Consider the following 12,443-nt stretch of genomic DNA (forward strand, 5'->3'; position numbering starts at 1 on the left):
TTGGAGCATCGCCATTGGAATCCACACTTGTGTGGCTGTGGGAAGTCCGTGACAAGGAACTCTCATTACTTTCTCATGAATGTTACAATGGCTTTTTCTGTGGTGTTGCAGTGATTCTAATGCATTGGCATCCTCCGCTGTCCCTTTGAGAGATTAATAAAAGGGGATTGCAATAACCCTTTTATATAGTGTTTGCTGACAATTTCATTTTAAAATGAGATTTAAAGCAGAAACACATTTTCTGGATAATGGCAACATATTATGTCTGCATAGAAGGTTATATTTTTCAGAAGTATGCATTTGCCAAAATTGGGAGAATTGTCACTTAAGATTTGTATTTCATTGTTATGTATTTTCAAGATAAAATATTATATTAAGCAAATATTGAGCTCTAGATAATATGCATGCTGAGTTACCTAGTAGACTGATATCTACTGTACACTAATGCATTGAAATACCTTTATAAATAAGGTGATAGAAGGATAAGTACGATAATTGTTATAATAGTTTAATGATAACAGCTTTTACTATTAAATTTTTTAACTTTTATATTTTAAATATAAAATGCTTCTATAAAATGAGGAAGCATATAACTTTTATCTAGAGGTTATTAATTTTAATAAATTCAACCTTTTTTAAAGTTGTATTTAAATGTGCTTTAATAGTTGGTTAAGAGTAATACTAAATTAGGTTAATACCCTAACAGTACTTTAGTATAACTCAAAAGTAAGAAATAAATGAACCAGATTAGAGTTTAATCCAAACTAAGTAAGTCATTTTAAATGAAGTCACTTTTATTTAGTTTTTGTTTAGAAGATGTGGTTTTCATAATTCATTTATCTTATGCTTCTTCTTAAGATTTTATTTTTATGTGTGCTTTGCCTGCACAAAGTTTATGTGTTATGTGTGTGCAGTGCCTCCAGAGATCAGAAAAGGGTATTGGGTCATCTGGAACTAGACTGACAGATAGTTACTAGCCACCATGTGGGTGCAGGGAACCAAAACCAGGTCCTCTGGATGAACAGCTAGTATCAAGGAAACTTTTGCTCAGAATAAAAGATAATTATTGACATTTGTATATCGTTTGAAAAGTAAAACTATTTGTAGCTGATTTTTTTTTCTCTCCTTCTTAGATCATCGTGATGGCCTGTCGAGAATTTGAGATGGGAAGGGTACGTTAAGCTCCTGGTCATTTCTTACTTCACTTACTGATCCCATGTAGTTAAGGGTATGCACTTCTTTTTGTGCTCTGCTACTTTATATGATACATGGAGCACAAACTTCTCTGTGTTTCAGAAATTCATTTTATAATATACTAAAATTAAGTGTATTGTTAAGTATAGTTTTCAAATGTTTCATGATATTTTAAGTCATATAATTTATTGTCTAAAAAGTAATTTTTAAAATGGTAATAAAATTGAACATTAAAGTCGTTCTGGTGGTCAGCAATTTAAGCTACATATGATGTCATACACTTGGAATGCCAACACTTGAGAGGCAGAAGCAGGGAGCATACCACAAATTTGAGGCCAAGTCAGTTTACATAATGAGTTCTAGGCCAGTTAAATCTGTATGAGATCTTGTCTCACAATTTAAAAAAAAAAGGATAATCTTAAAAATAGCATGAATATTCTGATAAGTCTCTTTGCAAAAACTAATCTCTCTGTATGAGTGTATTGCATGTGTGCATACATAGGCATGTGTATGTGTGTGCAGGTAGAGAGAGTCACATGTGGTGTGTATAAGTATGAAAAACCAGAGGTCAGGACCAGTTAGTATTTTTCTGTTTGTCTGTCCCTTACTCCCCCTCTCTCCTCCTTGCTTGAGATAAGGGTCTCTCACTAAACTGGGAGCTTACCATTTCAGCTTCCCCAGCTGGCCACTGAGTGCCCAGAATTCCATCTTCCCTACAGTATAGGCAGATATACTATGCCTGACCTTACATGGGTGCTGGGCTCCAAATTCAGCTCTGAGTGCAGAGCAGGTACTATATCTGTTGAACCATCTTCCCAGCCCTAGGACTAAAATATTTCTAAAAGCTTAGGAAATATCATAGTTACTGAACTTTGTTCTATTTATATTTTTTGCACAACAGAAAAAGTGTGAGCGCTACTGGCCTTTGTATGGAGAAGATCCTATAACATTTGCACCATTTAAAATTTCTTGTGTAAGTACTTATTTGTATGTGTTTTAAAATATTTTTAAAAATTTGTTCTTTGAGAATTTCATAAACAAGTACAATATATTTTGATCATATCTATCCCTGCCCCATTTTCCAGGTCCTCAGACTCACCAACTATGTCTTTCTCCCAACTTCATGACCTTTTTAATCCACTGAGTTGGTGCACATGGTGTAAGGCAGTAACATGGAGCCATGCAAACACCCTAAAGAAAATTAACTGTTCCTGACCCAGCAACCAACAGCTAGCAATAGCCCCTCCCCTTGGAGTAGGACTGTATAAGCCCCTCTTCGTCCTTGTTGGAAGTTGATTGGCTCTGTCTTGTTCAGGGAGCTGCCACTCCAGTGTTTTCAGTAGCCCTCTTACACCCAGAAAACAGTTTCCCGGCAGTCCTCTCCAACCTTGGGCTCTTAGAGGCTTCCTGCTTGCCCGAGGTGGTTCCTGAGCCTTGTGGGGAGGGGCCGATACGGATGTCCCATGTAGGTGAGCATTCCACACCACTTGCTCTTTACTCCTTGCTCCTTAGTCATTTAAGCGTCTCTGTATTTGCCTCTCTCGAGCAGGAGATCCTTCCTGCTTGAAGCTTGAGAGTTGCACTGATGGCTCTATGTAAAGATCAGTTTGGAAGGCTGTTTGTCCACCTAGCAAAGTAATAGAAGTGGTTTCTCCTCTAGGGCATATGACCTATCCAGTTTACAGTGTCAGGCTTGATTTCCATCCTGTGGGGCAGACCTTAGGTTCAATAAAAAGGGGATCCTATAACATTCATGCCACAATTACACCAGTAGGCTTGTTTTGCCAGGTCAGGTATTGTAGCTCACACAGTCCACAGCCAGGTAAGACTTACACCATCAATACATATCACCTTTTCTGCATTATAAAAGCTACACATTAGAGAGGATACCTCCACAGTACCTATTTTTATATACATGATTTCATCAGAAAAGCAGCATTGTGGACTGAACATTTAAATTGTAGTATGGTACAAACTCAGGATATTACAAGCCTAGGACTTAATTCCATGCAGACTTTCGCTTATAGTAATCGGCACTGAGGTTTTAAACTGCGTTCAGATTCGGGAGGTCTAGGAACAACTTTGGTTTTTCAAGACAGGTTTCTCTGTGTCACCCTTCCTGTCCTGGAACTCTATTTGTAAACCAGGCTGGCCTCAAACTCAGAAATCCGCCTGCCTCTGCCTCCCGAGTGCTGAGATTAAAGGCGTGTGCCACCACGCCCGGCAAGAACAACTTTAACGACTGTTACTTTCTTTACTTTTATGATGATTCTGTTAGTCTTTTTACATCTCTTGACAATGTACATGTGACTGTTTCTTTGGAGGTTGATATAGTCACTTCTGATCAAATAAATGGAAGAGGACATTGCTAACTGAGGTATATCATGCTCTCCTTCCTCACATTTTAAAATTAGGAATAAAGTTAAATTTGAATCCTGAAAGTAAAGATTATTCTTTACAGCAGGTAACTTGACATGAGCCTGAAGTGTAGGCTGGCCCTGGTTGATGCTGGGATTCCAGCATCACTAAGGAGGATTGTTCAAGTTTGGCCTGGTCTGCATAACAAGTTAGAGAGCAGTGATTCTCAACCTGTGGGTCACAACCCCTTTCATAAACCTCTGTCTCTAAAATATTTACGTTACAATTCATAACAGTAACAAAACTACAGTTATAAAGTAGCAAGGAAAGTAATTGTATGCTTGGGGGTCTCCACAACATGAGGAACTAAAGAGCCACAGCACTAGGGAGGTCCTTGGTGCAGGGTTGACGTGGGAGACCATTTAGTGACCTCTGGAGTTAAACTCAAGTTCAGATACTACCACAGTAGAAATTTGAGAAAATGAAATTAAAAACAATGAGGGAAGAAAATGAGACAAGGGGAAGAGAGAGAAAAATACATAAAATATAGATGAGCTAAATATAATGCAACGGTTTTATTTATATGGCACTTAATATCTAATACAATAAATGCTGTGTTTGCACAACTAGCAAACACCTTGAACTTGACATTTTGGGATGCTTCAGAGAAACAGAACCAAAGGGCATTGTAGTGTGAGTGGAACATGTGGAGAGCTCTGTAATAAAGAAGGGTTTGTGAGATCACAGACCCTGGTAAGTCTAAAATCCACTCATAATTGAACTCATTCAGTATGCAGCAAATACTCTATAAAGTTGTAATGTGGGACAACATGAAAGGTTTTTGTTGCTGTTAGTTTTCATTTCTCAGACAAGATCTCACTGTGCAGCCATGGCTGGCCTTGAACTCACAGAGCTTAGCCTGCCCCTGCCTCTAGAAGGTTTAGTGTTTACTGGGGCTGGAGAGATGGCTGAGTGCTTAAGAGTAGGCCTGACTTCAATTCCTAGCAACCACATGGTGGCTCACAACCATCTATAGTGGGTTCTGATACCCTCTCTGGCGTGCAGGTGTACATGCAGATAGAGCACTCAGAAACATTAAATAAATAGATGAAATCTTTTTTTGAAGTATGTACTACTAAAATGGAGAAAAGATGTTCCGTTTTAACCCTGCTGCATTTTGTGTTATTTAGGATGAACAATAACAACTAATACACAGCACAATACACTCAGTAAAGGCTCTTAAACCCTCGTAGTCCAGAAAGATTCTATGTTAGACTCCAGGACAGCTCAGGGAACTTAGTTCTGAGTGCTGTAGTTATAATAACACTTACTAATTTAAATGCAATAAGGTAACTGTGGTGAATGTCGCTATTCAAGTAAAAATTTGATGTTCGACATTCAACAGCAAAACAGTTCTATAAAAAGCAGGGAAAGAAGAGTCTTCTGTGTGGTTTTTCACCTGATCTCGAAGATAAGTGAAGTCCTCTGAGTAAGAAAAGATGCTGAGTTGTCAGTATCGGGGTCAATCCATACTGAGGACTGGAATACAAGGAACTTCTGTGATGTTTGTGTGAGACAACTCACGATATATTTCCACTGACTTAACTGCATTTATACAAACTAAATTTGCAGACTGAAAGCATGCTAATGAAAACCAACAGTGTGTGATGTGCCTGCTTGGCACTCACAGTGTTTGATAGAGAGGCGAGTCTTTTGGGGAACTGTGGTACAGGGATGGAAAGGGTGCCGTGTGGTCAGAGTGGAGGACTAGCACAGGCCAAGCCGCTTAGCCCGGGTATCAGCGCTGGCCCACTAGACTATTTGCAAAGAGTGTTGTTGTACTGATAGCCAGATCTACCTCAAGCTCAAAGCTCACATTCGCAGTCTTCTCACCTAGCCTTCTGCATGGTGGGGTTATAGGCAGGAGTGACCTGTTGTGTTCTTGATTGCTTTTGGTAAAAGTAAAATGCACTTTCCTCTTAACAATAAATGAAAAAAATGTTGGACATGGTGGTACGAGTCTTTAATTCGTTGGTGGGGTAGGAGAAACAGCAGAGACAAACAGGCAGAATTCTGAGTTGGAGTCTAGCCTGGTTTCAAGATAGGCAGGACTACACAGAAAAACCATCATGAAAAACCAAAGAATGAATGAATGAGTGAATGAATGAAGTGATTCCCATGCTAGAATTATAGTGGATGTCTATTTTATTAATGAATAGCATATATTGTCCTTGTTAATGACAGGACTACACCATCTGTGGTTACAACTAACAAGGCAAAACCAAGAACTCAGCAGCAGACAAATGTCAGGCTAATAGACTCAAAGCTGTGCGTGTACAACCATAATAAGGTAATAGCTACGGGGTTTCTCCCCACAGTGCTGCTCATTTAGATTGAGCATTGAGTGTGACAAGGGAATAGAGCCTTGTGGGAAGAAAACGTGGTGAATGTGGGATGCGGTGGCAGTAAGTGTGGCATTCCTCTGGATTGTTTCCTTAAATGGTTTCGGGGATGATTGCCACTTCAGTATTCTCTGTTAGATGATAGAGTCAGGATTAAATAATCACTGACTAGACACGTTTTAAAGCCAGTAAGTAAAAATTAGACAAAACAGTAGGAAGCAAAGGGCATGGCTCAGTGTGTTAGGTGATAATCCTACCTAGCATGCTCAAGTCCTTGGAGCTTAGTCCCTAGCACCATTTTGGAAAAAAACAAAAACAAAAAAAAAACTTAAATGGATTACTTTTAGATTTTTTTTTTTTTTTTTTTTTTTTTTTGGTTTTTCAAGACAGGGTTTCTCTGTGTAGCCCTGGCTGTCCTGGAACTCACTCTGTAGACCAGGCTGGCCTCGAACTCAGAAATCCGCCTGCCTCTGCCTCCCGAGTGCTGGGATTAAAGGCGTGCGCCACCAACGCCCGGCTTACTTTTAGATTTTTAAAATAACTATTAGATACATCCAAAATTCTAAATGCTAATTTTAGGTTATGGACCTTTAAGTATTTGTGTGTCTGTGGGTATGCGCACAAGCAAGCACAAGCACTTTATGTTTGTTTGTTTGTTTGTTTGTTTGCTTTTCAAGACAGAGTTTCCTCTATGTAACAACTCTGGCTGTCCTGGCTCTTTGTAGACCAGGCTGGACTCGAGATCCGATGCCTGCCTCTGCCTCCTGAGTGCTGGGATTAAAGATATGTGGTACCACATCAGGCTCAATTCACAAGCTTTTATCTTTTTAGGAAAATGAACAAGCAAGAACCGACTACTTCATCCGAACACTTTTACTTGAATTTCAAAATGTAAGTAATTCCTATTATAGACTAAAAAGAGTTCCTATTTCCATTCATATTCATTCTTCCCTTCTCCCTCTCCTCCCTCCCATTCTTGCTATGAGTCCGAGTCTTGCTATTATGTAGTTTATTTAGTGAGTGTCTTGAGCCTTATGCTGATCAAACTGCGTAGGAAAGCAGTCTGAGGGTTACTTTACTTAGGACAACAGAATTTTCTGTCTGTGTCTTGCATAATTATGCTTTCTTTGTTGCATAGTTTTCTTCTATTAACACTTTGCAGATTATAGCTTTATTTATTTATTACTCACTTGTACTCAGAATTTTTTATAAAGACAAAACTAAATTTTCATTTAAAGGTTGGGATATAGCTCAGTGGTGGGGGCCTTTGTCTAGCAGGTACAAAGGTTCAATTCCCAGCACTATAAGAAATTAAAAAGTGAGCTGGAGAGATGGTTCAGCAGTTAAGAGGACTGACTGCTCTTCCAGAGGTCCTGAGTTCAAATCCCAGCAACCACATGGTGACTCACAATCATCTGTAATCAGATCTGATGCCCTCTTGTGAATCTGAAGACAGCTACAGTGAACTTAGATATAATAATAAATAAATCTTCTTTAAAAGAGAGAGAAATTAAAAAGTAAATATTAATTTAGATTTAAATTAAAGTATCTTCAGGCTGTTGACTTAAATGTTTCAGAGCCCAAAAAATGATAATTTTTCAGGGAAGAAACCAAAGACATATATAAAAAAACATTGGAAAGATGCTTTTCAGCTTTTTTCTCCTCTCTTTATTATTAGTCTGTCTTGGTCACTGTGTTAGTCAGGATTTCTCTTGCTCTGACTTAACATCATGACCAAAAAGCAACGTGGGGAGGAAAAGGTTTGTTCAGTTTACACTTCCATGTTGCTGTTGAGTACTGAAGGAGGTCAGGATAGGAACTCAGACTGAGCAGGGACCTGGAGGCAAGTGCTCATGAGAGTTCATGGGGGAGGCCTGCTTACTGGCTTATTTCCCATGCCTTGCTCACCAGGACCACCAACCCACAGATAGCATCACTCACCATGAGCTGGGCTCTAGCTATTGATCACTGAGAAAAGGCCTTACTGCTGAATCTCATGGAGGCATTTCCCCAACTGAGGCTCCATCCTCTCTGATGCTAGCTTGTGTCAAGTTGACACACACAATCATCCAGCACAGTCTTGTCACAGCTTCTTCCCAGCTCATTGTAAGGCTACCTACTTTCTGGCAGGCGACACACGGTCTTTCTTCTCACTGACTGGACTAGTGATAGCCCTTTAGTTGAGTCATTTCTTGTACTCAAGTTGCACATTTTATCTCTAGTTAGTACCTTAACTCCTACAAGTGTATCAGATATATTAGTTATTCTAACTATAAAAGTATGTATTGCATATATATTGCATAGATAAAAGGGATTTGAGAAGTTAAATAATTTGCCTATTTAGTAAATGACAAATATAAAACTTGCATATTGGAACTGAAACCCAAGCTCTGTTCTTTCTACTGACATCTAGAATAATCAATCTTAAAAGTTATTGAGGGGACTAAGGAGACTGCTCCAAGGTTAAATGCCCTTGCAGAGCTCCCAGGTTAGTTTCTAGCACAGCGCTGATGACTAGCCACTCAAATTCCACTCAGATCTAAAACTCTCTTTGACCACGGGGGCATGAGGCACACACGGCATACATATGTCCGTGGACTCATAAATGAAAATAAATAGTTTTTAGAGTTACTGAGGCATCTTTGGATGTTTAATTTATGCAGGCTATCATTTTCAATATTTACTATAAGGTTAAAATTGGGGAAAAATTTTAAAAACATGGAATACATAGTTTACAAGTTTGTAAATACATTCTTCTAATTACTGAATTTCTGCTTTTCTTTTTCTTAATATTTATTATTTATATGTAAATACACTGTAGCTGTCTTCAGACACCCCAGAAGAAGGCATCAGATCTCATTATGGATGGTTGTAAGCCACCATGTGGTTGCTGGGATTTGAACTCAGGACCTTTGGAAGAACAGTCAGTGCTCTTAACCGCTGAATCGTCTCTCCATCCCCTGAATTTCTGCTTTTCATGTAGGAATCCCGTCGGCTCTATCAGTTTCATTACGTGAACTGGCCAGACCATGATGTTCCTTCGTCATTTGATTCTATTCTGGACATGATAAGCTTAATGAGGAAATACCAAGAACATGAAGATGTGCCTATTTGTATTCATTGCAGGTACAAAATAATTTTCTAAATGTAGAGAAGTACAGTGTTTATGTTTTGTGAGATAAGGTTTTATTTCTACATCAATATGATGTTTTATTATATCTTGAGCTTTTCCTAGCCCTGTTATGGTGTGTTTGAGAATAAGACCCTGTGAATTGATATAATCTAATCTGGTTAATAGACTGTCTAAATGTTGCTGTAAAACATCATATTTCCTGATCTGATCAGTGTCAGGCAAATTTTCATGAGTGATGAAGTCTCAGACTTTAAAAACTGTATATAGATATAAAGGCCTTACTGATCTGAGATCCTGTGGTCTGCAGAGAAGTGCTGGGTGTAGGGACACGCTTATAACCCCAAACCAAGGAGGCTGATGTGAGCTTTAGCCACTCAGGAGTACATCCTGATAATGTTGTCCCTTAGCAGAAAGAAGGGAAGGAAAGAGAGGGACAGACACAGCCTTACCTGACACATACTAAACACGAGAGTTTGAAAGAATTCATTGCTAGTTACAGAGCATAGATGTCATTTGTAAGATATACCTAAATTTCATAGCTCTTACGATGTAGATTGTAAGGTGTTTTCCAAGTGACAAACATCCTGTGCTGGATTTTGTTCCCGAGGAGCAAGCTGCTATGTCTGTACCATTGCTGTCATACCCCGAAATTATAGTTTACAAACTTCTGAAATCTTAAGCAAACATGAAATGAGCATTCTTTTTTTTTTAACCTTTTAAGGAATTATGGTGGATGACATTTATTGTTAAATATTCTAATTTCCCCACTTTTTTTTTTTTTTTTTGAGAATTGAAGGCTTATTACTGCATCTTATGTAGGCCAGGCTGGTATCAGACTTGTTAAATAGCCAAGGCTATCTTCCTTGCCTCCACTGTCCTGCTTGGATTATAGATGTGTGCCATGATACCTGACCTAGCATTTTTGTAGTAAGTTAAATATAAACTGTTGCTATACATTTACTGGACATCTTTATTTAATTGTGCTGTGTAGCATTGCCCAAAGTAATGACTTGCTCCCTTAACAGGCTTAAGTTTAGCTATATCTCTGTTAAACTGCTCCGTAAAAATGTTTTCACTCTTTTCAGGTAATATTAAGTTCCAATTAGTCTTTGCAAAATTAGTCACGTTGAGACGTAAGAAGTCATGTAAACACAGCCTTCAAATTCTGCCATTCTTGAAGGGGTAACTAATTTTGTGTTCCGAGTGCAGGTTAGATTAATTGTGTTAAATAAGAGCAGGTGTTTTTAACTGAACTTTTTGACCTGTTTTTATTGTCTGATTATTTTTCCTACTTATAAGCCATGAAATATTTTAAATGAAAAGCAAAGAAACATTCCAGTTGGAAGGAAGATAGCCTTAATTTTTTTTCATATCTGGGAAATTAAGAATGTGTGCCTAAACATTTATAGGATTTTTATATCCTTAAATATTGTGACTTCTTTGTTCCCTGTCTCATCTGACAGACTTTCTACTCCAGTGAACTCCATATTATTTATGATAGAACTAATGAGCTCTGAAACACTTTTCAGAAAGGTTTGTTAGTGTTGTGTGGCTTCTTTGAATGACCACTGCTCTTTTTTTAAAGGCAGGATCTTAGTAGCCACGGTGAGCCTTGAACTTTCACCTCCCCATCGCTAGGATGCCAAAGAAGGAAGAGACACCTCACCTAACGTAGTTTAAATGGAAAATTATTCCAAGGCTCCCTAAAGTGGCTCATGCCTGTAATCTCACTGCATAGTGACTGTCGGAGACCAGCATGAGATAAGAGCAGCATGGGCTGCAGAGTGAGACTATGTCTCACGAAGAAGAAGAGAATCAACAATACAATCCTAAAGGAGCAAACCAACAAAAACCCAAAAACCAGGGATACAGCAAAGGAAACAACTAAGCTATGTTTTAAACACAGGAAAAATAGCTGCCACTTGAATTGTTAGGTTTTTTCCTATTGCTGTTATAAAATATCATGACCCAAAACAAATTTAAATAAGAAAGGGTTTACTTTAGCTCACAGTTTCAGAGGGTTAGTGTGCATAATGTTGGGGCATAGCATCAGCATCGGAAAGTAAGGCAAGACTAAACCCTGCAAGCCAACCAATATTTGTCCTCCAACAAGGCCCCATTTCCTAAAGGTCTCATATTACACCAACCTCCTAAAGTGCCACCAGCTGGGGACCAAGTGTTCAAATGTGTGAGTCTATGGAAGACATTACTCATCTAAACCACCTCATCCATGTTTAAGGTCTACATTTATAGTATATATAACTGTGTTAGGGAGAATACAACTTCTGAAAGAATAAATATTGAATCAATCATAAAAAAGAAGGTTCACAGTAGCTTTACAGTATAATCATGGTTATATTGTTCAGTAATGTATATTTCAAAACCTAATTTTAGAATTTCACTAGATAAATATGTATGTTTCCAAGTAGTATAAAATTTACTTGATTCCTTAGGCAATTTTTCTATTTTCTATCTTAATATTTCAAAAGACCTTAGAATCAGAGTTTCTCAAAAATCACACTAAATTTGTCCTGCTAAACTATTTGTATCTGTAATTGAATTTTACTATAAGAAATAAATAAAGAAAACACAGCACACTAGTGCATGCCTGTAATCCCAGCATTCTGGAAACTGAAGCAGGAACATTATGAGTAGGACACCAACATGAGCTACATAGGCCCTGTCTCAAAAAAAGAAAGAAGAGGAAAAATATCTCAGTGGCTAAGAGCACTGACTGCTTTTCCAGAGGATCTGGGTTCAGTTCTGAGCACCCACATGGCAGCTTAGACCTCCAATTCCAGGGGATTAGGCATACTCTCCTGGTTTCTCTGGGCATCAAGTATGTATGCATGTGGTGGACATTCATATAGGCAAAACACTCATGCATATAAAATAGGGGTTTTGGTTTGGTTTGGTTTTTTGAGACAGGGTTTCTCTGTATTGCCCAGAGTGCTTTTTTTTTTTTTTTTTTTTTTTTTTTTTTTTTTTAAGTAATGAAAATTTTCAAACATAAGAGATTATTGGTTAATAACTTTTTTAAAAGGTTGATTTATTTCAGTTTTGAAGTTTTCTTACCCAACTGGTGTCTTTTGATTAGTAAAGAGAGCTGCCTCCAGGAGAATTGGTTTGCGGGTAGATATACAGAAACCATCTAACAAATTAGTAAATTAAAACAGTCTTTTCATAGTTAATTAGTGGTGGTCAAAAAAGAAAGCTTTTGTTCTGACATTGAAAGATAAAGAAATGGTTTAACTTGATTTTTTTTAACAACTTGTTTGAAATTATTTCCTCTTCCATCCTGTTATTCAGCCAGTAACTATAATTCATAAGTATTTCAGTAGGGTTTTTCTAGTTTT

General features: G+C 38.0%; 1 protein-coding gene across 5 annotated transcripts in view; it reads left to right on the forward strand.

The window, feature by feature from the left end:
• The window catches only part of Ptpn12 (protein tyrosine phosphatase non-receptor type 12), a 72,257-nt gene that overhangs the window by 39,079 nt on the left and 20,735 nt on the right, over positions 1-12,443 (forward strand). For all 5 annotated transcript variants that reach the window (XM_021163661.3, XM_029477245.2, XM_029477243.2 and 2 more), the window contains 4 exons: positions 1,134-1,172; positions 2,096-2,167; positions 6,786-6,845; positions 8,938-9,080. In XM_021163661.3, coding sequence (XP_021019320.1) covers positions 1,134-1,172; positions 2,096-2,167; positions 6,786-6,845; positions 8,938-9,080 — 314 coding nt within the window. The remainder of the gene's footprint in view (positions 1-1,133; positions 1,173-2,095; positions 2,168-6,785; positions 6,846-8,937; positions 9,081-12,443) is intronic.

This window comes from Mus caroli, unplaced genomic scaffold (assembly GCF_978045245.1).
Source record: "Mus caroli unplaced genomic scaffold, Mus_caroli_1 scaffold_4, whole genome shotgun sequence".
Lineage (NCBI taxonomy): Eukaryota > Metazoa > Chordata > Mammalia > Rodentia > Muridae > Mus > Mus caroli.